General features: G+C 42.5%; 1 protein-coding gene across 1 annotated transcript; it reads left to right on the top strand.

Annotated features, from left to right (window-relative positions):
* Positions 1-2,626: 2,626 nt before the first annotated feature.
* LOC308362157 (zinc finger protein 503-like) lies at positions 2,627-4,922 on the top strand (the record flags this gene model as incomplete). The annotated part of the gene is made up of 2 exons (XM_080834696.1): positions 2,627-3,119; positions 3,483-4,922. Exons 1-2 carry the CDS (start codon positions 2,865-2,867, stop codon positions 4,920-4,922), a joined length of 1,695 nt encoding a protein of 564 aa, XP_080690822.1. The 5' UTR covers positions 2,627-2,864.
* Positions 4,923-22,648: the final 17,726 nt, after the last annotated feature.

Below are 22,648 nucleotides of genomic sequence, written 5' to 3'. Positions count from 1 at the left end.
GGCTCCGACCAACAGTACTTAACCATTGTTGATGGGACGGCAGCACTGAGTGCAAGGTGAATCAATTAAGTCATGGCTACACAATCCAGGGCCTTGAGAGGCCATCTTGGAAGTATTGTGGAAATTCCCCCAAAAGACAGGTGCTTCAACGTCCATTTTTTTGGTTATATGTGGAATTACATGTGTGCAGAAGATAACACAGATTTGAGGAGTCTTGTAAGTCAAAACAGCCTGGAACCTTCAGTCCTCCATGTGTTGGATGTCAAATCCAGGCAGCTTGTCTTCCAGCCCAAAATTACAGTTCTTGTGTTCGTTCAGGCAGGCGAGCCTTCCATGCTCGTCGGATGAATCATTCACTCCATATGCTAGACATTACCATTACAGTTTTTGATGGATGTCTTTTACGTGTTCAGTGATGACCTAAGGAAAAAGATGACCTTAGGAAAAACATATTTGTTATTGGACTGGAGTAGAAAACTTCCTGTAAATTACACTTGGACATAATATGGCTGTGGAGGTTAAATGCAATACATGACTTGTCATATTGATAATGGTCGTCAGAGCAAGCCCTGCCTCGTAGCATCCCCATTTTTAATTAAACCAATTGTGAAAAATGAGACTCTTTCATTATGGTGGATGAGACAGCCCCAGTCATAATGGATACGAAGTGGTTGCATATTAATATAAATGTATTATTGATTTATACACCTCCACATGTTCAGTGAGCGATTGCTGAAATCTGTTCAGTCACACAGAGAGAAAGTCCAAATGGCTACCAGCCAAGAGGTGGATGGGGTGGGGAGGGCACACATCACAAGCGGAATAGGAGTATCATGCCCTGTCACTCTTAAGGATAATAAATGGATCAGGCAGTGATAAACAGCGTTGCCGTTTCAGTCTCGTTGATTATTACATGCAGAGCACGACACTGATGGAGCATGAGGAATGAGGGGTGACGTTCCTAAGAGTTGGCTAATAGATACCAAAGGTTCTTTAGATGTTTAACAAAGTCATTGGTGATGACCATATTATCTTTAGTACTCAGAACTCCTGCATTATAAATTATAGTTAAAGGGTATACTTCAGCAATATATGCGCAAAACTATGTACAGTCTTAGAAGTATGTGAAATAGTCCTGAGCATAATCGCATTATATGCCAACTATATGAGTAAGTTTGTGTAAGATTGCCATTTATAAGCATTACGTCCAACATAAACCTACACGGGACAAACTAGTGAGTGATCTCTTTTCAACTGTCTTAACAGAGTCATCGCTGATAACAAAAAACACATCACTGAAAAGCCTTCAGAGATAAGCATCGCTGCTGTAAATAATTGTATTTGCATACAGGGACTGACTCATAAACATGTCAGTACTGTGAAATATGGATAGACATTTCAAACTTTCTATTTAAATGTCATGAAATATGGCAACGAAAAAAATGTGTTCCCATTAAGGGATAATGCCGAGTATTTGGTGTCTAGTACACGAGGCCATCCATCATGTAGACAATAAAGGGAGTTTTTGCCTGACGTAGGAAATTTATGGTCGCCCTTCCGTGCCCTAATAACTCAAACCCAGTGTCAGGTTCTGACAGGCGTTGCCGAAAACAGCAACCCCGTTATCAATCAAAAGAAATCTCTTGCATATGTTAACTTTTCTCTGATCAGCAGTGCACTTTATGGACGAGAAGGCGAATGTTGATCTGAAACCTTTTAACGATCAACTGACCTTGGCAATTGCATGAGAAACGATCCAAATGATTAGGCAGTCCTTGCTTTCCCAATGTCTGAATTCTAAATCTAAAACTCTCAAAACTAAATATCAGAACTCAAATGTATGCAACGTTTGCTAGTGTTTACTTATTAGACTCACCATACCTTCGCTCAGAGTTACAGGCACACATTGTAAGAATCTGAATAACTGCAATGGAAATAATTATTTGCAGTTAGGCCTACTGCTTTAATTGTTACACAAATCTGCTATAATAGGCGCAGGTAAAATGTCATGTTTTATTTTAATATATCCTGGGTTCTTCTGTTTTATGAAGTTCAGTTCAATCTTATCAGTTAAGTACTGAAGCTTAAAGTCTAGTACCAGCTTTGTACTTCCACAGATCTCTGTAAATATAGCCTAAAAACGTGGACATGAATCTAGACCCTAAAACAATAACGAAACGTCTCATTCGTCAGACAGATGTGCTGTGTCAATCAAATCACTGAAATATCATTTAATAACCACATGTTAAAAGAATGAAAAGGGAATGGGGTATTCTGTTGTATAGGCTAGGGGCTTGTTTAATGTTGGTTTACTGATCCAGTGCATACGTGTGAACTAGCCTATAGCTATTCCTCGCTGTTGTGCTAATGTTTTCAATAAGAAAGTCTAGGAGTCAGCATCCCCCAAGCGTCCACAAACCCAAAGCTCAAAAGGATTCTCCTCCCACTAACAGGAAAAACAGCCTCGAAACTTACGCCCATATCAAAAGGGAACGTCACATCCCCTTGACCCTCCAATCACCTCGAGGTTCTTTTTGATTGGAAGGCGGCAAAGCCTTTAATCTCGGGACGAACGCTGTGAGTCTCTGAAGAACGCTTGTCATTCTACTACATCTCGAGACGCGAGTACACGCGGACGGACCTGCTGCAAGAGTCGCAGAGCGATATGATGTCGTCTCAAGTCTACATCTGCGTAACATGACTTGACGTGGATTTTAAACGTTATATTTGAGGACACAAGTCGTTTTTAATCTTCGTTTGGCAGGTTTCCATAAGGAAATACATGTTTTGTTAACTTTTGTATTATTATTTTCCTATTGTTTCACTACAAATGCGTTTCCTTTCGTCTAAATGACAATTGGGTCATGATTACATCGCCCCCGGTTTCTGTACTGAGAAACTATTCATCCAACCCAATCTGGGAGAGCTGCAATAGAGAGAAAAACGCCTCTTTGAAAACAAATAAACGCTTCGTGCATCCCGTGTCTCCGTCAGACCCTCAACGGCAGGCGAATCGTCTCCCCATCAAAATTCTGAAAATGCTTACTGCACGGGGTGGACACATCTTGCATCCGGAGTATTTGCAACCTCTACCGTCTACTCCTGTTAGTCCCATTGAGGTAAGAATTTTAATAAAGAAGCATAGATATGCGTAATGCTTAACTACGCACTTCGAGCCAATAACCTATTTGTTGCCTTGGGCGAATGCGTATACCTCTTTATTTGGATAGATGTTATGGACACGAGAGTTACATAGTGTGATAACTAACTGTACCAGTCAACTTCAAAATGTTACAATGATATTATAGTTAACTGTTTTGAGCACAGGCTCTGCTATGCGCAATGCGGAGCGCACTGTAATAGCACAACCAAAAATATTGACGTTGACATAATCATACAAATGAAAGCGCCACTGTGTATCTAATACGTTGTTTTGAGCAAGTGTAGTAGTAACATATTGTGTTTTCATAATTTTGTTGCAGCTGGATGCCAAGAAAAGTCCTCTGGCTCTTTTAGCACAAACATGTTCTCAAATTGGTAAACCAGATCCACCGTCCTCGTCCAAACTGTCATCAACAGCAAATGGATCTAATGACAAAGACTCTAAATCTGGTCCGTTGAAAATGAGTGATATTGGAAATGATGATAAATCGGGCTTCAAGCCATACAATAAATCCACGGAAAAGAAAGACTCGTCCTCGGCTGCTTCTGCTGGAGATAAGACGGGTTTCCGTGTGCCTAGCGCCACCTGCCAGCCGTTTACTCCCAGGACAGGGAGTCCGAATTCCTGCACCTCTGTCTCTCCTCTCCCATCAGAGTGTAAATCAGCGGACCGGGAGGACAAAAAGGATTCTGATGGTAACAAAAATGGAATTTCTGAGGGCTCTGGGAACGGTGGTGTGAATCACAACAGGATAAGTGGTGGTTCTAACGGGGAAGTAAACCAACATTCGGAGACTACACTTGGATCAAAGCCCATCACCTCCGACACAACCTCTGTTTCTTCTGCATCGTCTGTCCTTGGATCAGGACTAGTAGCTCCCGTTTCCCCTTACAGACCGGGTCACACCGTTTTCCCCCTCCCGCCTGCAGGCATGTCATACCCTGGAAGTCTAGCGGGGGCCTATGCTGGGTATCCACAGCACTTTCTGCCTCACGGGGTTTCCCTAGATCCAACAAAGTCGGGGAGTCAGCTGCTGAACGCGCAGTTCGCTCTGGGTTGCAGCAAAGCTGGTTCCAGCCCAATGTCTGGGGCTTCGCCTCCATCAATAATGACCGCCAGCTTGTGTAGAGATCCGTACTGTCTGAGTTACCATTGCGGAAGCCATCTATCAGGCACCGTCGGGGCCAACTCGCACGAGTCGCACGCTGCTGCTGCCGCTGCAGCTTCGGCTATGAAGTCTGGATACCCTCTCATGTACTCTTCACACCCGCTCCATGGCGTTCATTCCACGCATCCATCGTTTGCTGGACACCCATTGTATCCTTATGGTTTTATGCTCCCAAATGACCCCCATTCACATGTCTGCAATTGGGTTTCGGCGAACGGACCCTGTGACAAACGTTTTGCCTCATCCGAAGAACTTCTCAATCACTTGCGGACTCACACTGCCTTCGCTGGGACTGAGAAATTGATTTCAGGATATCCAAGCTCTTCGTCTCTAGCCAGTGCTGCTGCAGCGGCGATGGCATGCCATATGCACATACCCCAGACGGGGAGTCCCGGAGGCCCGGGAGCGCTGGCACTCAGGACACCACATCACGCACTCGGACTCACCAGCCGTTACCACCCGTATTCTAAGAGCCCTCTGCCGACCCCCGGAGCACCTGTACCGGTGCCCGCGGCCACTGGTCCCTATTACTCCCCTTATGCATTGTACGGGCAAAGACTAACCACAGCACCAGGCCTTGGATATCAATAGAGACTGTCATGTTCAAAGTTTATAAAAGATTTGAATTATATGCCTAAAGATTTTCTATATTGAATGTCCACGTCGGCACACGCTGACGGGCCCACTATTTATTTACGTTAGCTTCAAGCGATACAAAAAATAAAATGATGAACCCAATTTGGAAAAGACTTGATGTTTTTTACCGTGTTTCAAGGCGAATGTAACTGTTTAACCATTTGTAGATACCGTTCACCATTGATGCAGGCCTATGCAAGATGCATGTCATATACTCAACTTCAAATTCAGTCTCAATTTATTATAAATTACATATTTTCAAATGAATCCAGAGAAGTGATCATTTTGTGAGAGCTTTGAGAAATTAGAAGGTTATTTTATGCATATTAAACGTTCATTAAATTGAATTGTATTACATTTAATTTAATTGAACTACCCTTGTTTCATCAGGGTATTATATAAATTATATGAATGGGGTCTTGAAATCGATCTGGAACTGAAATCCTCCTAATATTTAAGATACCAGAATCCCATTATTTCTTACAAAGAAAAAGTCGGTGGGTTCTCAACTGTTGGGCCTGTCCCTTAATGTTAGCATTAACGTGCATTATTGACATGACAATTGGAAATGAGGCCTTTTGCGCAGTTTTGTCCTCTTTAAGGTATTCAGGTTATTCCAGTTAGGAACTTAATATATTTTCTCACCTAATGCAGAAATGAAGCGGCAAATCTGGAAACTCAACTGTGTGTTTACAAACAAAAACAAAACTTGTCTTAGTATTCCAATTTGCAGTGAGTTAACTGCGTGTGTATCAGCAGATATAATAATGGTAGTTTTTTGTAACATTTGTAGTCATGCCTAGGCTCTCACCGTACTGCTATTCTGTATGGCCTCACTCGAAAAAGTAAAATCAAGCATTTGCCTGTAAAGTTTTAGATTTTCGAAGTCGGTGAAAAGCTGTCCTTTTCAATAGTTTAAGGCGATATGTTTTCGAAGATGTTATGTATCGTTTTAATATGATAATTTAAGACGTTATTTCTCTATGCAGTGAATGTTCGATGAACAGTTTACAAAATAAGAATAACGCCATGGCCTTAAAGGCTGGTTAGGCCTGCAACTATCTTGAATAGGTTAGTGGCAATGAGAACCACTGAGAGCAACCACTCAATTTTTAGGCCTCTAACATGATCTGTTATAATGGACTTTTAAGAAGAAGTTTATTGTAATACTTCTAAATGTAAAATTGAAACTATTAGACAGTAGCATATAACGAAATAAAAAAACAAGTATCGAAGGGTTCGTTTTTTAAATGTAATTGACAGAGCTGCTGACAATGATTTTAAAGTTTTTCTAAATGCCAATGTTACTACGTGAGTGTAAAGGCCCAGTCTACAGCTGCAAAGCGGGGATGCGCCTAGAAAGTCTCCATTTTCAATTGAATCGGCAAATCTCAACTTTACTGCCATGGCAATATTCATCTTTGATCAGAGAGAACGTGATGGGAAACGTGTTATGTTTGCTAATGTCATAACCTTGTTTTAACCGGTAAACTGACCTTCAGATGATTAATGGAACCTCATAACTCGGTGATTGAGGCGCTGCTGAGATTAGACCATGATGGAATAAATAGTCGCGCTTTTTTTGCGATGGATGTAAAGTCCTCACGTTCACACCCCATTTTTAATCTCTTACATGCAAGACAAAGGAACCGTTAGTGTGCCATGAGCGCAAACACGCCTCTCAAATCTTATTGCCTCCGTTGTCCTCAACTCAGTTCAGGTAGGAAGTCAGAGTCACTATTACCACATTGGTACTTTGGTAGGACTATAACGGTGTTGCTTACAATATTTGTTGCCACGTTTTTTATAGAGTTTATACAAGACTTTAGTCTTTATAATCACGGTGACTTTACAATCAAGTCAGTTTCATTCAACTTTAAAGTGAAACATGATAATGGTTAAATAACAGGGCCATGTTTCCCAAAAGCATTGTAAGCCTACTTGGTTCGTAGAATCCCTCCTACGAATCATCTTATCATGTCGGAGAGTTTCCCATAGACATCATAACTAAAGTAGTAGCCTACTTGAACAATACATGTATCAGTGTTATTCCAAAGGTACGTTTCCATCCTTTATTACAATGTATTATATTCAATCAGCTTTTAGCTTTTTAAGGCTATTTTAAGCTCATAGAAATATGAAGTTATGAGATGAGACGTTGACAGAGTCGTTACTGATTCCATTTAGAACTTTATCTTAGAGAAGTTAATCCTTTTTTTTTAAGGGGGCGCGGGGGGTGCATATTGTAGCCTACATTCACTAGGGCCGAGGCCTATTTAGGTTGGGGCAGAAAGTGGAAGAGATTAGGGAAAGAAGTTTCATCATAGAACAAAACATAAAAATGAATACAAGTCAAAAATATATAAAATAAAAAACACGGGGAGAGCAAAGTAACATATAGCCATAAAATCAGCCATAAGCCTATTTGGATTTACTTATTTCCTCCCTATCTTCATCTTCTTCTTTAAGCGCTCTTGCCCCGGCAGCATGCTACTCATTCAAGTGGCGAAGAACAGGCTGATATAAGACGTCTTGAGTAGGTAATATGTTGTCATGTCATGCAACAAACAAATCTAAATACAGTGTATTATTTCAATGTTTTTATGATGATTTATTATTAAGTTAGGCGTGCAGATGTTAAAGTTTCTTGGCCTGATCATCAATCAACATCAATTAGCTTGCAGATACTATAAAGATCAAAAGGCAACGGTCACCTGATATCACCAAATTAGGTGATATTTCAGCACTGTTTACATGGACAGCGTCCGTTAACGACTGCCGGAGAGCAGGTCACGAGCGTTTGTAACAGTCACCGATTTAGCGTTGGAACGTAAACGCCGCATGGCCTATTGAAAGCTACATCCCATAAGACAATAACCTATTTGAAAACATCTAAGAAAAACCGTATTCAAATGAGAAACTGCAGTTGCTTTGCGCAACATTCAAACAACGGTGCAGCCTTGGGGACAAGGTATATTTTAGTGCCCATGCCCGGTGAGATACAGTAGGCTTTTTTACCCTGTTCAATTGATTACATTAAATGAATGCTGTTTAAAATAAATCTTTATTTTCCAAACGATGACAAATGACATTTGTAATAAGTTTCATCGACAAATTCTATTCACTTCTTCTCTCTTTCTGTGTGTGTGTGTGTGTGTGTGTGTGTGTGTGTGTGTGTGTGTGTGTGTGTGTGTGAAAAGGAGAGCGAGAGTGAAAGCATGCTTAGGCTATGATGATTCGATGATTCTAATAACTAGTGCATTAGGTTTCGAAAAGTATAGCTATATTCACCACTTCTGCAACCCGCTGGTTGTACAAGACCTATTTCAGTAACTACTACTGGGTGCTAAATTCAAAGTAGACAAAAAAGTCTGCTCAATTGAAGCAGATTTAAGGCTATTTATTTTTCTCCAAAAACTTTTACCACCTAATCGATTCAGTGATGGCATGCATACTCGTATATAGTTTTCACAGGAGGCACATACTGTATATCCATAGCCCATTAGCACAAAGCAAGTCAGCTCACTAGCATACATGGGCAGCAGTGCCCTAAACAATGATTTATGGTGACAAAGGACGCGAGACATTTCTACAGATTGTGTGATTGCGGTAATGAAGCCGTAAAACGCCGACAACATGAAAGGACGCGTGGGAGCCTCCTCATTTAATCAGCTCCTCAAACAGAACCCACTGCATCTGAGGGCCTGCGACGGCATTACCCATGCAAAGTAAATCACATTAATCCCTGGAGATAAAATCAACATCATTAATGGTCACTTGTCGTATTCATCAAAACGAAACCAGCCCCGTTTGACAGATTAATCTTAGCCAGTGCTCCCTGGTTTTGTGGTAATGGGCCTTGTCGTCGACGACTCACGGTAATAAGGCTGCAGTTTAGAAAGACGCCCAGACCATACCAAGGGGCGCTTTTTGATTTACAAGAATATAAGAGCACACTAGAGCGCAAAGCGGGGATCTGAGGTCTCTTTTCCTGGTCATAACTTTAGACTTGGCTGTCCTATCTTAAACACGTGTTCAAAATGAATTAATATTATTATGAGGACTACAATAAATGAAAAACGGAAAACTAGAGAATCTAGTGGACCTAGTTTAACACTAAAACCAAAATAAATATCTTTACCTGATATACTTACCCACGTAACCAGTTATGAGGTCATTGATGTCTGGACCTCGGTAATATTTTTAGATCTAAAAATAGAACTTGAAGGTGTGCGTGACCTGGCAGCATGTTAGGCTATATAACGTAAGACAAAGCAAAGATCGTTATGCCATTTTTTGTATGAAACGTTTAAAACGGTAACCTGGTACCGCGCCTGGAGTAAAGGCAATTGTATGAAATATGGCGTGAGATATGCGTACTCTTGCCATGATGAAGGCTCGGCTAGTTCACACACAACGTCACTACGGTCAGTAGCAGCAGGCAAACGAAACAGTCTAAAGCCACATTTGTCCATTTTTTACACATAACTTTAGCTTAAAACTCACCCTTTATACCATCGACCTACGTATTTTTGATGCTTACAGTAAACTATCAACACATTCATAATTTGTCTAATGTATCGCCCACGTTTGTATGTGTAATTTGATAAAAACTTAACCCCCAACCCCTGTATTTTTTAAACCATAGTTACAGCTCTGGGCCTCGTTTCCCGATAACGACGTATTTTAACGGCCTACGTGGATTTTTAAGACATAGTAGACTCAGTAACACTTTCTATTTACGAGCGTTTCCCGAACATCATCTTAAAGTCAGGTGCACGAGCGCAACGTGCACGAGTTCTTAAGTATATTTTAAGAGCTGTTTACGTCAGGTTAACCTGTTTACGTTAATTGCAGTGAAATTAGCTAGCCTATCGAACGTGCACTGTGCACTGAATTCGGGGCGGGGATAGTAACGCCGAACGACGCCCCTGGATAAGGTGTCGAGGGGGTTGAAGCGTACGTCATGCGTGACTGTATGAGCTATGAAACTAGCGATTTAAAAAAAGTTTCAATGAAGAACATGGTTGCAAATATATATGTATACAACTGTGTAGAGCACATAACAAGACTGTCGTCATTTTTCAATTAATTATAAGCCAAAAATACTTACATGTAATGTATTTAGCATCTAGCTAGAAAGCTACCATATAAGCCAATGGAGTGGTGGCATAAGCGCTAATTGTGCCTTAAAACTACTGTTTGAAAGCTTCAGTTAAGACATACATACTCTGCATCGGTCGCGTAGCACATTTCAGATAAAACCGAGTCATTATAAACATATAAAAAGTTGTGTAGATAGCTTTATTAATGTAAAATATTCCTCACTTCAAGGAGCCATGTTTTTTTTTTTTAATTCCCCTTTCTTCCGAACGACGGGCGAACGACGCCCCTGGTGGATTGCATCGCTAAGTGTGAAGTTAAGTGTGAAGTTCGCTAAGTGTGAAGTTACTACTGGTCCTGACCACACGTAGAATTCTTCTCAGCGAAAGAACAATTTAAGCTAAGTGCGGCGTCGGGAAACTGCTCTGCAACGTAGGATCCCTCTTACGACCGATTTCAAGTGCTTTTTCGCGTTCGGGAAACGAGGCCCTGTACTATACTAATCTATCAATGAATGGTCTCACTGAGCTCTGCAATTTGGTGTTTGAATTAAGTAAATTCCTAATTGTGAATGGGTGACCCGTGGTCCTTTGTATACCAGTGCCTATGGTCATCTTGCCTGAGTTTCAGATCTGCCATTAGGATTTATGCTGCTGAGTTCTTGGACTACCATTGCAGGGTTAACTACGGCCAGCCTTATACCTTCAAATGAACCTGAGGCCCACCTTACATACATACATAATGCAAAGTCAAGCTCTATCAATCACACCCAACACCATATATCAACCACACCTCTCCACATAAACCCCCTCTCCATAGAAGACTAATGTCCAATGGGGACAGAAGGTTTGTAAGAACCCCCCTCCAACAGGTCCTCCTGCTGTGCTTTGAACTTGAATATAAAGGGGAAAAACACATCTCTGGCCTTGGCTAGTTCTGTGAATGGGTATGTGTTCAGTGTGGTAGCATGACCAGAGTAAGACATCTGCTGACACAAGCAAAGATGGCCGATGATCAGAGTGCAGTGCTCATCTCCCCCAGCGACAGCTGTTAGCCATGTGTCTTAGCATCTGGGAGCTGTTACGCTCGACGGCAGTGGATGTCATAAACATTGCCTGTGAGTCAGGCCGCGGCTATGTCACATTTCAGAAGTCAATTTCAGGGTAGAACCCTTCTCGGATAGGGCACAGGCGGTTTGTGTGTGGAAAGTACACCTCCGGGTAACAGTGCACTTAGTCATTGGGGAGGCACTCCCTCTCAATGCGATGCAGCTCAAAGTTCAAGAGCATGCATACAGACAGCTGTTAACAACAAATAACAGCTGATGTGAGGCCCATCAGCAGACACTAGTAGAAAGAGAGAGAGAGAGAGAGAGAGAGAGAGAGATGAGCAAATCTGTAGAAGGCCTGTTAGCAACTTCCCAATGTGAGTTCGACTGATGAGGGCCCTTGTCACAGTTAAATAAATTAATATCATAATTTTTCCTCAGTTGGTCTCCTCCAGAATTCAGGGGCTCTCAGGATTTTTGCAAGCTGCTGGAAAAGGGACTCGCATCACTGTTTACCGAGCCGGAGGGAAAATAAATGACTTTTCGCATGTTCAATCAACTGCAAAGTGTGCGTTCAATCATGCCGAGGACCGCTGGTTTGTTTTGGTTGCCGAGGAGCTTGACTTTTTTTCAAACATTCCCCCATATTAATCACCACTACGTCGCTCCCCCCCACACCCTCTTTCTGACAACCGGAGTAAACGAAAGGGCCGAGTCCAAGCCGGTGTTTGAGAAGAATGTCACCTCACCGTAACCTATTCAAGCGTCCCGACTGTCCATTCAAAAGCATTCAGGGAAAAGTAATGTAACATTTTGCAGCATATGGCAACCGAACATCATAAAGAAGCACTGTACCTAGAGGAAACTCTGTAATAACACAAGCTGCTTTGAGGTTTGGCATGAGAACGTGCAAAGCCGAAGGGCGTCTAAGATTTCAGTAATTAAACAATAGCCTTGTGTTGGTTTGTCCCGAGAACTCAGCAGCAGATATTTGTCCTGGCATGTCAGACTAGCAGGTTTGTTTTATAGGCCTACTAAGGTGCGAACTTGATGAGGAGTTATACTTTGCTATGGTACTGTATCAAGTAGGGTTCCATATATTTTCTTGCTTATTCGGCCTGCTTCTGCTTCTAGTCACGCAAATGGTTTGCCACATTTGAGTATGCCAAGTAGAGGAAAGTAAGGATATTTTAGAAACACGATGCGTTCACAAACATCACTAGATCCTACAAGAAATGACTGTCTTTTATTGAGTGTGCAAACTGATAGAGCAGTGATTTAGTCAGAGGGCAAAAGGTATTTAAGCAATGGTGACGGGCCTGCTTCCCAAACCTCACTTAATGCTGAATCATTTTTATTGAGGAAAAGCCACAAATCCTCTCTCATAGTCCAGTCATTTCTCCTCATTTTCTGTTCCTAAAGCCGGTTATTATGAACAATTAAAGAGGAATCGACTTTTCATTAGTCTAGATTACAAGGTTATGCTAGTGCACGAATTTTCCTCCTCTCTGCCCACGAAACCAGAACCCGCCAGTACTTAAAATGCAATCAGACATAATACCTTTCAAATAACAGCACAGGGGAAGTCTGCTTTTTATCAATACATCATTCGTCCCCAAAAAACCTGAAGCAGAAGAAGAAAAACTAAAAGTGAGAGTGGCCCCCCCAACCCAGTAGGTTTGGTGAATGTGGCATTTATTCAGCTCTACGAAGAGATGAATGGTACGCTCACGCATCCCGGCACTCATACATTTTTACAACTCCGGTGCGAAGTGACTTTGATTCATCAGCGGAGACAAATGAGGAGTAAGTAACCGCGGCAGCTGCTCCGCCAGTCGGCGGCCATATTTCTCTCCCGATGACTCGCTCATATCCATATTTCTCTCGGCGCGCCTGTCCAGCACAATGGCGAAACAGGGAGACTGATGGGGCACGCTGTGAACTGATGTGTCGTTAATTGCAGGGCCTCCACTCTCTGGTGTTATTGCTTTTGTCCTTTAATCAGAGAGAGAGAGAGAGAGAGAGAGAGAGAGAGAGATGTGAGCTGAGATGTGTGACTATGGAATGGACCTGGCCTAGGAGTGCATTTCTGGAAGGTGTTGTTGAACAACTACCATCATTAAGTGATAGAGACACTATATTTTTGAACACTCTCTCTCTCTCTCTCTCTCTCTCTCTCTCCCTCTCTCTCTGAGTTACCATGGTTGTTGCTCAATGATGCCTTGAAATGCATTCCAGGTTTGGTCATCTCTTATGTACATCAATCAAGAACTTTGACCTATGGGACCATTTTTGGGCAAGATGGAATATATGTGTTTGACCATGTGGGCATGCGTGTGTGTTGCTTACTTGCATGTATTCATAGCCTATGTAAGTGTTTGTGACGTGTTTGTATAAATAACCTATGTATGTGTTTGTGACGTGTTTGTATTCATAGCCATGTACAGTATGTGTTTGTGACGTGTTTGCATACATAGCCTATGTATGTGTTTGTTACGTGTTTGTATAAATAGCCTATGTACCTGTATGTGTTTGTGACATTTTTGTATTCATAGCCTATGTATGTGTTTGTGACGTGTTTGCATACATAGCCTATTTATGTGTTTGTGGCGTGTTTGTGTGATTTAAGATAAGAAAAAGGTGCATGTCCGCTTTAAACGCATGATAGAGAGGGTCAAGGCGAAAGAACAAAAAAAAAACGAGGCGGTCTGACGAAGACTCAAGAAAATGTGTCAGCAACAAAGCCTGGGGAAAGAACAACTGTGAGTTAAACAGTGGTCCCTTGTCTGTCAACAGGAGACAGAGCCTATAATTAACAGCGCGCCAGCCATGAAGGGTAGTGCAGGGTGAGCTCTGAAGCCCGCCATGGAAAGCAAACTTTTTTTGTCTCTAAATGACTTGCTTACAAGGAATTGACTGCTTGCGGTTGGTGTGATTAATGACTTGTGGCCATGTTTTGTGTAGTTGGCTAATTAGCTGCACACAGACCAACTGAGGTGCCATGAAATCGTCCCCTCCCCTTCTCTCTTTTTTCCCCCTGATAACCTGAACTTTATTCCCTCTCTCTTTCTCTCTCTCTCTCTCTCTCTCTCTCTCCCCCTTTCTTTCTGCATAATGGTAGCATGTGGAAACTCTTACAGTCAGATCCGTAGAATAGGCAGAGACCCAGATGGTGAGGAAGATGAATGGAGGCTCCAAAGGCAGCAAACATAGTGTCTAATTTGAGAGAATACAAATGTATGGAATACTGGCTTTGTGTTCTTCTTCTGACCGCAGTCCAAATGCGGGGGGTGGGGAGACGGGTTGGCAGAGTCCAAGTTCCTTGGCGGCTGGTTTAAAATTAGGTCCTAGCATATTCAAGCCAGGGTGCTACGCAGAACTGCCAAGTGCATGCTTATTTTTCCTGAAATACTTTTCACTTCTTCTTCTTTTAAAAAAAATTGACTTACGAAGTTCTACAGCAAGCTTACCCAAGTAATTTTTCACCATCAATTGAGCTGTCCATTTTATGACAAAAAAAAACAAAGAGAGAACATTCGTTTTAAAAAGTGTTTCTGAGTCTCTTGCAAGCAAGATGCTGCACATCCTAAGCCCCGCTGACTAAGTGGTTATACAGTATATCCGCTATATTCTCAACACCTTTACTAACTTTTATTTACCTAATATCATCAGTATCCTTCCCACTGATTGAGATGATTAGTCTTAATGGTAGTATGTGTTCAACCTAAACATATTTAATAACGTACCTTGAGGAAATCTACTACAATGGACTCCTCTAGTCCAGAACAACAACCTACACAGAATGTCAGTGTGAAACACCGATTCACAGTCAAAGTGAGAAAAACGCAGCGAACAGTATGCAAGATCGGCTAACAGAGGCGGATGGCCGGATGGCTGCCATGGAGGACAACGCTCAACAGTTAGCGAACGAGCGTGAGCTAGACAGTAAGCACATAGACACATTGTGGAGCCCAGTAGAGGATTTAGCCGTGTGGAAGGATTTGGAAAATAGACCCCGCCACAATAACCTCAGACTAATCAGTTTGAAAGAGGGCATTAAAAGGGACAACATGACAGCATGCTTAGAGAAGATCCCATCAGAGGGTCCTGGAATGGACATGGATAGCGACTTGGAAATTGAGAGAGCTGCTCTCTCGGATCTCATCCAAATCAGGATCATCCCCCATGACTGGTAATATAAGACCTCTGCGTTAAACTGTGAGGTAGAAGGAAGGGGCTGCGTGGCATGGATGTAACCTTTCCCTCTTAAAAGGTTCAAAGGTAGAACCTTCAGTACTAAAGGAAGTTAAGGATGCTAGTGGCAGAATGGTTTGTGTGGAAGCCATCATAACTGGTATGCAATTAACACTGTGTGTTATATATGCCCCCCAACAAAGAAGATTGCAAGGTTAACAGTATATTGGGAAATACACAACTAATGTTGGCAGGAGATTTTAATGAAGGGTGCATGATTAGGGTCCTCAATAGCAAAGTATAGAGCTGCCATTCACATACTAATAGGACCATGTTTAAATTGATTTGTGGTGATTAATCCAAGGAAAAGAGAATGTACATTGTATTTCCATTAGCACAAGTCCTACTCAAGAATCAACACTATTTTGATCTCCCATAGCCTACCCAATGCTGTCCCTACTTGTAATATTAATACTATTTCTCTGTCTGACCATGCCTCTGTGGGGCTTTGTATAAATATAAATGCAGACCATGTTAGACGAGGCAGATGGAGAGGAACTACAGGCCTGCTGCAGGACGAGGCCTTGCAGAAGATCTGTCATCATTTCTTTAGATCAATGTGGGTAGCGCAGACAGCTTGGTGATTGTTTGGGAGGCTAAAAACTTGCACAAACTTCCAGGATAAATATAAAACGTACTGATAAAATAAAAACTATTGGAACCAGAATTAAGTGAAATGGAAAAATAATGGGCCAAACTTTATTCTTAAAGCCTATTTAAAAAATTGAATTTTACAATAGAAAGTCAGAAAATGCTTTATTTTGACTATGAATCAAGGGAAAAAAAACTGTCATTCTAAAAGATCAAAGCTTTTCCAGCGATAAATACCCCCACCTCTCTTCTCGATTATTTAAGTATCAAAAATTCTGTATGTGTAGGAAGTAAAATAAAATGTTCCTTGAACCACTGATTTCACTGATCTGCCATTCCGCTGTCTGACTTGTTTTATCTGCATCTTGTACCACATGAGCGGTGTTGAACCATGTTTGAAAATAATAAAAATGTAAATGACAAAAGTGTTTCCAAGAAAAGTTCATCAGCTGATTTTATGAAGTGTTGCCATGTCAGCTGTCAGCTTGTCTGACTAAAAACTTAATAAAGTTACAGTGAAGTCTGCATACCTCGCCCAAGGTGACAGCTTGTAATCGCTTTAGTGTCAGCATGTCACTGAACAATGCAAAGCCCCTCTCAGTGAAGTACGTGCCGGGCTCGGCGAATTCCTCTTCGTTTTGGTTGGAACCGACACACACTCAGTGTGACACCGTGTTTACACAGTATTTCCAAGATGGAGGTCCCACGAGCAGGCAAACTGAAGCAGAGGAGGAAAAATAACTGTGAGCGCAACGTGCCGTTTTCCTTCTTTGTGAAAACATTTGACTTAGATCCCTGTCATTGATGAAAAGCAGAAGGAGACAAAGAGAAGGTTTTTCTGGCAGTGATACAACCATTGAAAAATGCAGAGTGGACCTTGCACGAAGAGAAACATGTTTCATGTCAGGGGGGTTTGTCAATGACGTGACACTCAAGTCCAAAATCCAAACAGAACATTCTAGTATTCTTTATAACAAAGAGAAGAATGAAGCGAGGTGGGAGGGGGTTCAAATGCTAAATCAGAAGCAGCAGCTGATTATATTATCAGAATAACATGAAGCTCGTGGTGTATGAGAGAAGCTCTCTCTCTTGTCTTCCCTAGTACTCACCAGCTCCATCTGATCCATATATCACTTAGCGTCGCAACAAATGTTTTTCACTTTCCAAAATTAGATCAGACGAGCACTATTAATCTTGTCACGGTCTGGAATGAGAAACAAGATCCCCCCCCCCCCCCCCCACCCCCAATTCATTCTCCCTCCCCCTCTCTTTTTTCTCAATGTCACAATTTTTTTCTCTTTTCCTTCCTCACCACAAAGTAGATGTGGTGTAAAGGTTTGTCCTGTTTCATGTTGTACTATATAGCTGTAGTGTCTAAGAAGCCAGGAGATTCCTCTGCTTTTATAAATATAGACTTCCAGTGATCTCGCTCTTGAAAACATTAGGGCGGCCTGCAGGATATCTTTGGCAACAGCACTGGTTTGACCTCTACAGGAACTAAAAAGACCTTCAGTCAGTCACCCACTTTGCAAATTAACGGCACGACACAACATGTCAGGTGCCAGCCTCCCCTGACAGTTACGAGCCATTAGGGGAGCAGTGATGTTTTCACCAAGCGACAGACAGAGAAAGTCAGCCCTTTTTCCTCCCTTCAATCGCCTCCTTCTTCTTCTCCTTCCTTCTCTTCTTCTTATTTATATGTGAGTTTGTGTGTTTGTGTTTGTGTGTGTGTGTGTGTGTGTGTGTGTGTGTGTGTGTGTGTGTGTGTGTGTGTGTGTGTGTGTGTGTGTGTGTGTGTGTGTGTGTGTGCGTGCGTGTGTGTGCTTTATAGAGGACTTGTCTGTCAGCTGGCGCTCAAGTCATAACAAATCACCAGCACTCAGCTGAGGCTGAACATTTGCGGCGTCGCGAAGAAGACGGATGACCTACAGGCCTTTGAAGTGCGACTGGCGTCTCAGATGGGTCCGGCGCGCTGACAGAGAAATATACACAACAACACAACCAATAATGAGAACATTAAACATTCCTGCCACCTGACAGACGTGACAAAAAAACCTTGGACGCACATCAATCATCCCGCCCAGATGTAACCTTGACAATTAGTCCTCTCTATAAGTACCAGGGAAAAAACACAAACCCCGGCCTTCTCGAAAAATAGTGCCATGGTGCCTTGACCGTTACGGTGGTGAGGAGTTTTCAGGGCGTTTTTTTCTGACAGTGTGGAAAAGGACGTTAAAAACAAACCCCGGAGATATTCTGCAGCATCTGTGAATGAGCCACAAATGGACAGATGACAGGGGAGGCAGAGCCGCAGGCGAGACCATGATGGTGGACGTTGACTTGGCAGTGATGACAGACCAGTCTCTGACAGGCTGAGCTCTGCCTCAAAGTTGACAGCCAGACGTTAAACATTACACGCATCCCGGCGTTCGCTCAATACTTTGTTGCTATGAATAATACCTCGTCACAGCACTCTGCTGGATTCCGAACAGAGATTAGAAACGGTTCAAAGAACGAAAACGAAAACCGGTAAAGAACGAAATTTTGTGATGAACGTAATCGAAAACCGGAACAAAAACAATTTCAGCTGTTCCGGAGTGAAAACAATATTTTCAATTTTAAATAACCGGTTAATAACGTTATTTTTCGTTCCAAATAACCTTTCTTGAAATATTGTGGGAATAAAATAATTGTTAAAATAAATCTTAAAAAAAAGTTTTATTCCGGAAGTGATGGGCTTGGCTACCTGCCCGCTAAATGTTACCCAGACCGCCTGGCTGAAGTGAAACTACTGTTGACACTAGCGAGCTGCTAGTAGCCTAACAGATCTGCAATGATTGTGCTGCCTGTGCCCGTTACCTAGGTCAGTGTAGAGCATGCCTTTTCGCCTCTCAAATAGATCCTGTCTCCTTTGCGCAGCAATCTGAAGGAGAATGTTTTGGAGGACATACTTTTCCTTAAACTGAATAAGCAATTTGGTATGTAAGCTATCTGTTGTCCATTTCAAATAGGCTAACTCTCGAGTTAATAGAAGAGAGTAGGCATAGGCCTCTAGCTATGGACAAGAGTTGTGTTTATTTTGCGCGTAATGGAGAACGTTTTGTTGGAGATGCTTTCCGAATTTGAATGTAGGCCTAAATGTGACCGGCTGAGTTTGTTGTCATTTTGTTTTGAATAGCCATGGGTCTAAGCTGCTGCATTTCTTGCTTTCTTTTTTTTTGAACGGACTTCAGTTCGAAAGACATGTTTGCGTTTAAATAGTCCTGCAGCCTAATTTCATGTTGCCGACTGGAAACAAATAAAATTGAACTGCAAGGTGATATAATGTTGTTTCATTATTTATTATAAGTTGTAGGCAAACTCCGTTTCCACAACGTTGGAAAAGTGCGCATTGCATTTAGCCTATAGGCTTCACGCATGCACCCGAATAATGACAAACATACCACCACCCCCCCCCCCCCCCCCCCGCCTAATGACAAACATTAGGCACACGAGCACACACCCCCCCCCCCCCCCCCCCCCCACCCATGACATTTTCGAAAAGAACGTTATTAACCGTTCTTTTATAGGGTTCTAACCGGTTAATAACATGAAGAGAAGCATAGGAACACTGGAACGGAACAGAAAAATAACGTTTCTGGTCAGAACGAAACGAAATGAAAAATATTTCGTTTTTAATCCCTGATTCCGAATGAATATTTTATGCGCTGTCTGTGATAATGTTTCAGTGATGGAGGTTAAGTGATGGCTAAGATAAGTCAAGAGCCGACCATTTTAGCAGTGCTCTCCGGGAATGTGAATGGCTTCTTACGGCCATTTTGTCTTGCGCCGTAATTTCTCATTCATAATTTTCTCTGGTGTTGATCATCACGACATGACATCGATCGAGATCCGCGTGACCTCAGAGGAAGAGGGTTCACATTTGTGCGTCTCTCTCCCCCCAGGGCTACTTTTAGCACCATATTCATTCGTCTTTAAAAGATACCCGAGCTCTCTCCAATCTGCCATGGTATTAACACGCCCTAATCGCATCGCACAACATAATGATGTGTTAATCACCAATCTGTTTTTGGCACCTGCTTCTTCTGAGCTGCCCCGTGAAAAACGAGAGCCCCCTCCTCCTCCCCCCCCCCACCCCCACCCCAGCCTCGTAACTGAAAATGAAGATGTCTCGAGTCATGCACTAACTACTAAAGGGCATGAGAGGGATACAAGACCAGAGAAGAGACAGGGAGAGACAGACAGACAGACAGACAGACAGACAGACAGACAGAGAGAGAGAGAGAGAGAGTCTGCTAAGGAAGTATCATTCACTGTTTTTCTGTTCACTAGAAGAGCAATAAATAGGGTGCAAGAGGCCCCCATTTGCAGTGTTAGGAGATCTACCTGCACTTGAGCGGCGTAATTAGTGGCCCTGAGGATGATGGACAACTCGGCCTCACCCACTGGAATGGCACACCAAATGAGGACACAACTAATTGCCATGCGAAGCTGCTTGGCATGCGGAGGGAGAAAGAGAGAGAGAGAAAGACAGAGAGAGAGAGAAAATAGAGGCGAAGCCACTGCTGTGGCCAAAAATGCCCCTCCCTTACCCCTCCCCATCTCTCAACTGGTCTTTACCACCCATAAATCACTGGCTGCTTACAGCTGATACTACCCTAAATCATCAGCATGCAATTGCCTAAGCAACTAAATCCATCCCCACCACATCAATGCCCCTGTTAAAATGTGGAGCTTCTTCTTTTTCTTCTCCTTTTTCTTCTTCTTATGTCCATGACTCAAACCACCATTTTACACTTAACACAAAATGGATACCAGGTGGGAGACAAAAACACTGGACTGAAACAACAACCAATAAACAGTTGGTCTCACTCTTGCACTGAAGCTGAAGTGCTTCCGAACTCGAGGTGGAGAGTGAGAGTGATGGTTGTGTGTTTGAGGCTTGAGCTCACCCGTGTAACCTGCCAAATGCTTTTGGTGATTAAAATCCATGGATCAGCTGATTAGACAAGTCGTGGGAGTGACTGAGATCAATTGCCTGAACTGAATCTGCCTGTGTCTGAGGCTCGGACTACAGTAATAATTGACCACAAACTCTTTCTCTATTTCTCTTTTTCTCTTTCTTGCCCTCTCTCTCTCTCTCTCTCTCTCTCTCTCTTATTGAATCTTTGAAACACCAAGGTCCCTGTAAACCCTTTTGACCCGGTATCCACTGGATAATTAATGAAACTGGGTTGTTTTCGGTCAAGCCAAAGCAATGAGGTGTCCTGTAAAGAGGGTCATCTGTTCAATAGGAGGTTAAAATAGCCGATGCTGAAACAGCCATCCAAGTGTCTGTTTTTCTTCTGCACCACTGAAGACCTGAACAGACCTCTGGAAACTTTCACAACTGACTCCATCGTGTTCTTCCAAATCACTGTTGGAAATACCATTAGAAATACATAAACGTTTCAAGTTGCCGGGGAGAACTTAATCGTTATTGTTTTCACGAGGCGCACCAATGAACTGGACATCATAAAGTCTCTTTATTGGTGTCCCCAGTAACCAGAGGCTATATCACACCAATATACTCTGAGCATGAAAAAATATTATCTTTCAAAGGTGCATAGAAAGTACATTACCATTCTACTATTACATTCTGTCAACCTCTTCTGAGGGCACAGGGCTTTATGACCACCTAATGGCATAAATCAACACATTCAGGTACACTTAGAGCGCCGATACAAAGGAATATGTCTTTACACAAGGCAGACTGGGCTAGCTCTTCTCCCTCCCTCCCTCTGCCTCTCTGTCTTCTCTCTATCTCCCTTTCTCTTTCTCTCTCTCTCTCTCCCTTCTCTCTCTCCTTGTTCCTGTAATGGTATATCATCATCATTATCACCCTGAGCTTGAGTTGCTGCTGTCAGGAACTGGCTCACGGCGGCTAGGGAAGGGGAGAGGGAAGTTTCATTACACTGGCAATCATTCACTCTGACAGGCCTCCTTACAGGAGTACGTTAGCACAGCTTTTCACTCCGACGAAAGTGTCTATGGTGGAAATGGCAGAGGGGAATGGAGAGGGCTGGAGGGTAGTAGTGTCTATGGTGGAGATGGCAGAGGGGTATGGAGAGGGCTGGAGGGTAGTAGTGACACAAAGGTAGAGGATTCTAACTTTTTAGGGCATTTTCTTTTTTTTCTCTTTTTTTGTTTCATTTCGACACCTTGATGGATCACCTGTCATGTTGTACTTGCCTCATCATTACTTAGAAAAAGGTGAAGTGGGGGTTAAAGGACTGAGGTGAGGTCAATACCTCAGTTGGCCAGCTAACAAAATTAAAAAAAACATAATTTTTGAAAGGTTTTCTTTGTAAACAGACATTTTGAAAAAAATGAGGTTGAAAAAGCCAAACATAGTGTACCAGCAAATGTCAGCAAAAGCCTTTGCCATCACATTCAATAATGCATCAACTGGAGTCAAAATACACTGCCTTGTTTTCTCACTGTGAAATGTGTTGCAGTCACTGAAATGAATCCTGCCATGCAGCAGAGGCTTTTCAGCGTCTGCATAACATCTCACATTCTCCTGGTGTCTCTCCCCCCCACCCCACCAACCCCCCCACCCCACCAACCCCCCCATCCTACGTGCACTCACTCAGTCACTCATCACATTGCACTACAAAGAGACATGCCTGCGGATATCATCCTT

This window comes from Sprattus sprattus (genome assembly GCF_963457725.1).
Source record: "Sprattus sprattus genome assembly, chromosome: 3".
Classification (NCBI taxonomy): domain Eukaryota; kingdom Metazoa; phylum Chordata; class Actinopteri; order Clupeiformes; family Clupeidae; genus Sprattus; species Sprattus sprattus.
The sequence above is the reverse complement of the archived record's forward strand: the minus strand, read 5'-3'. Positions and strand labels throughout refer to the sequence as shown.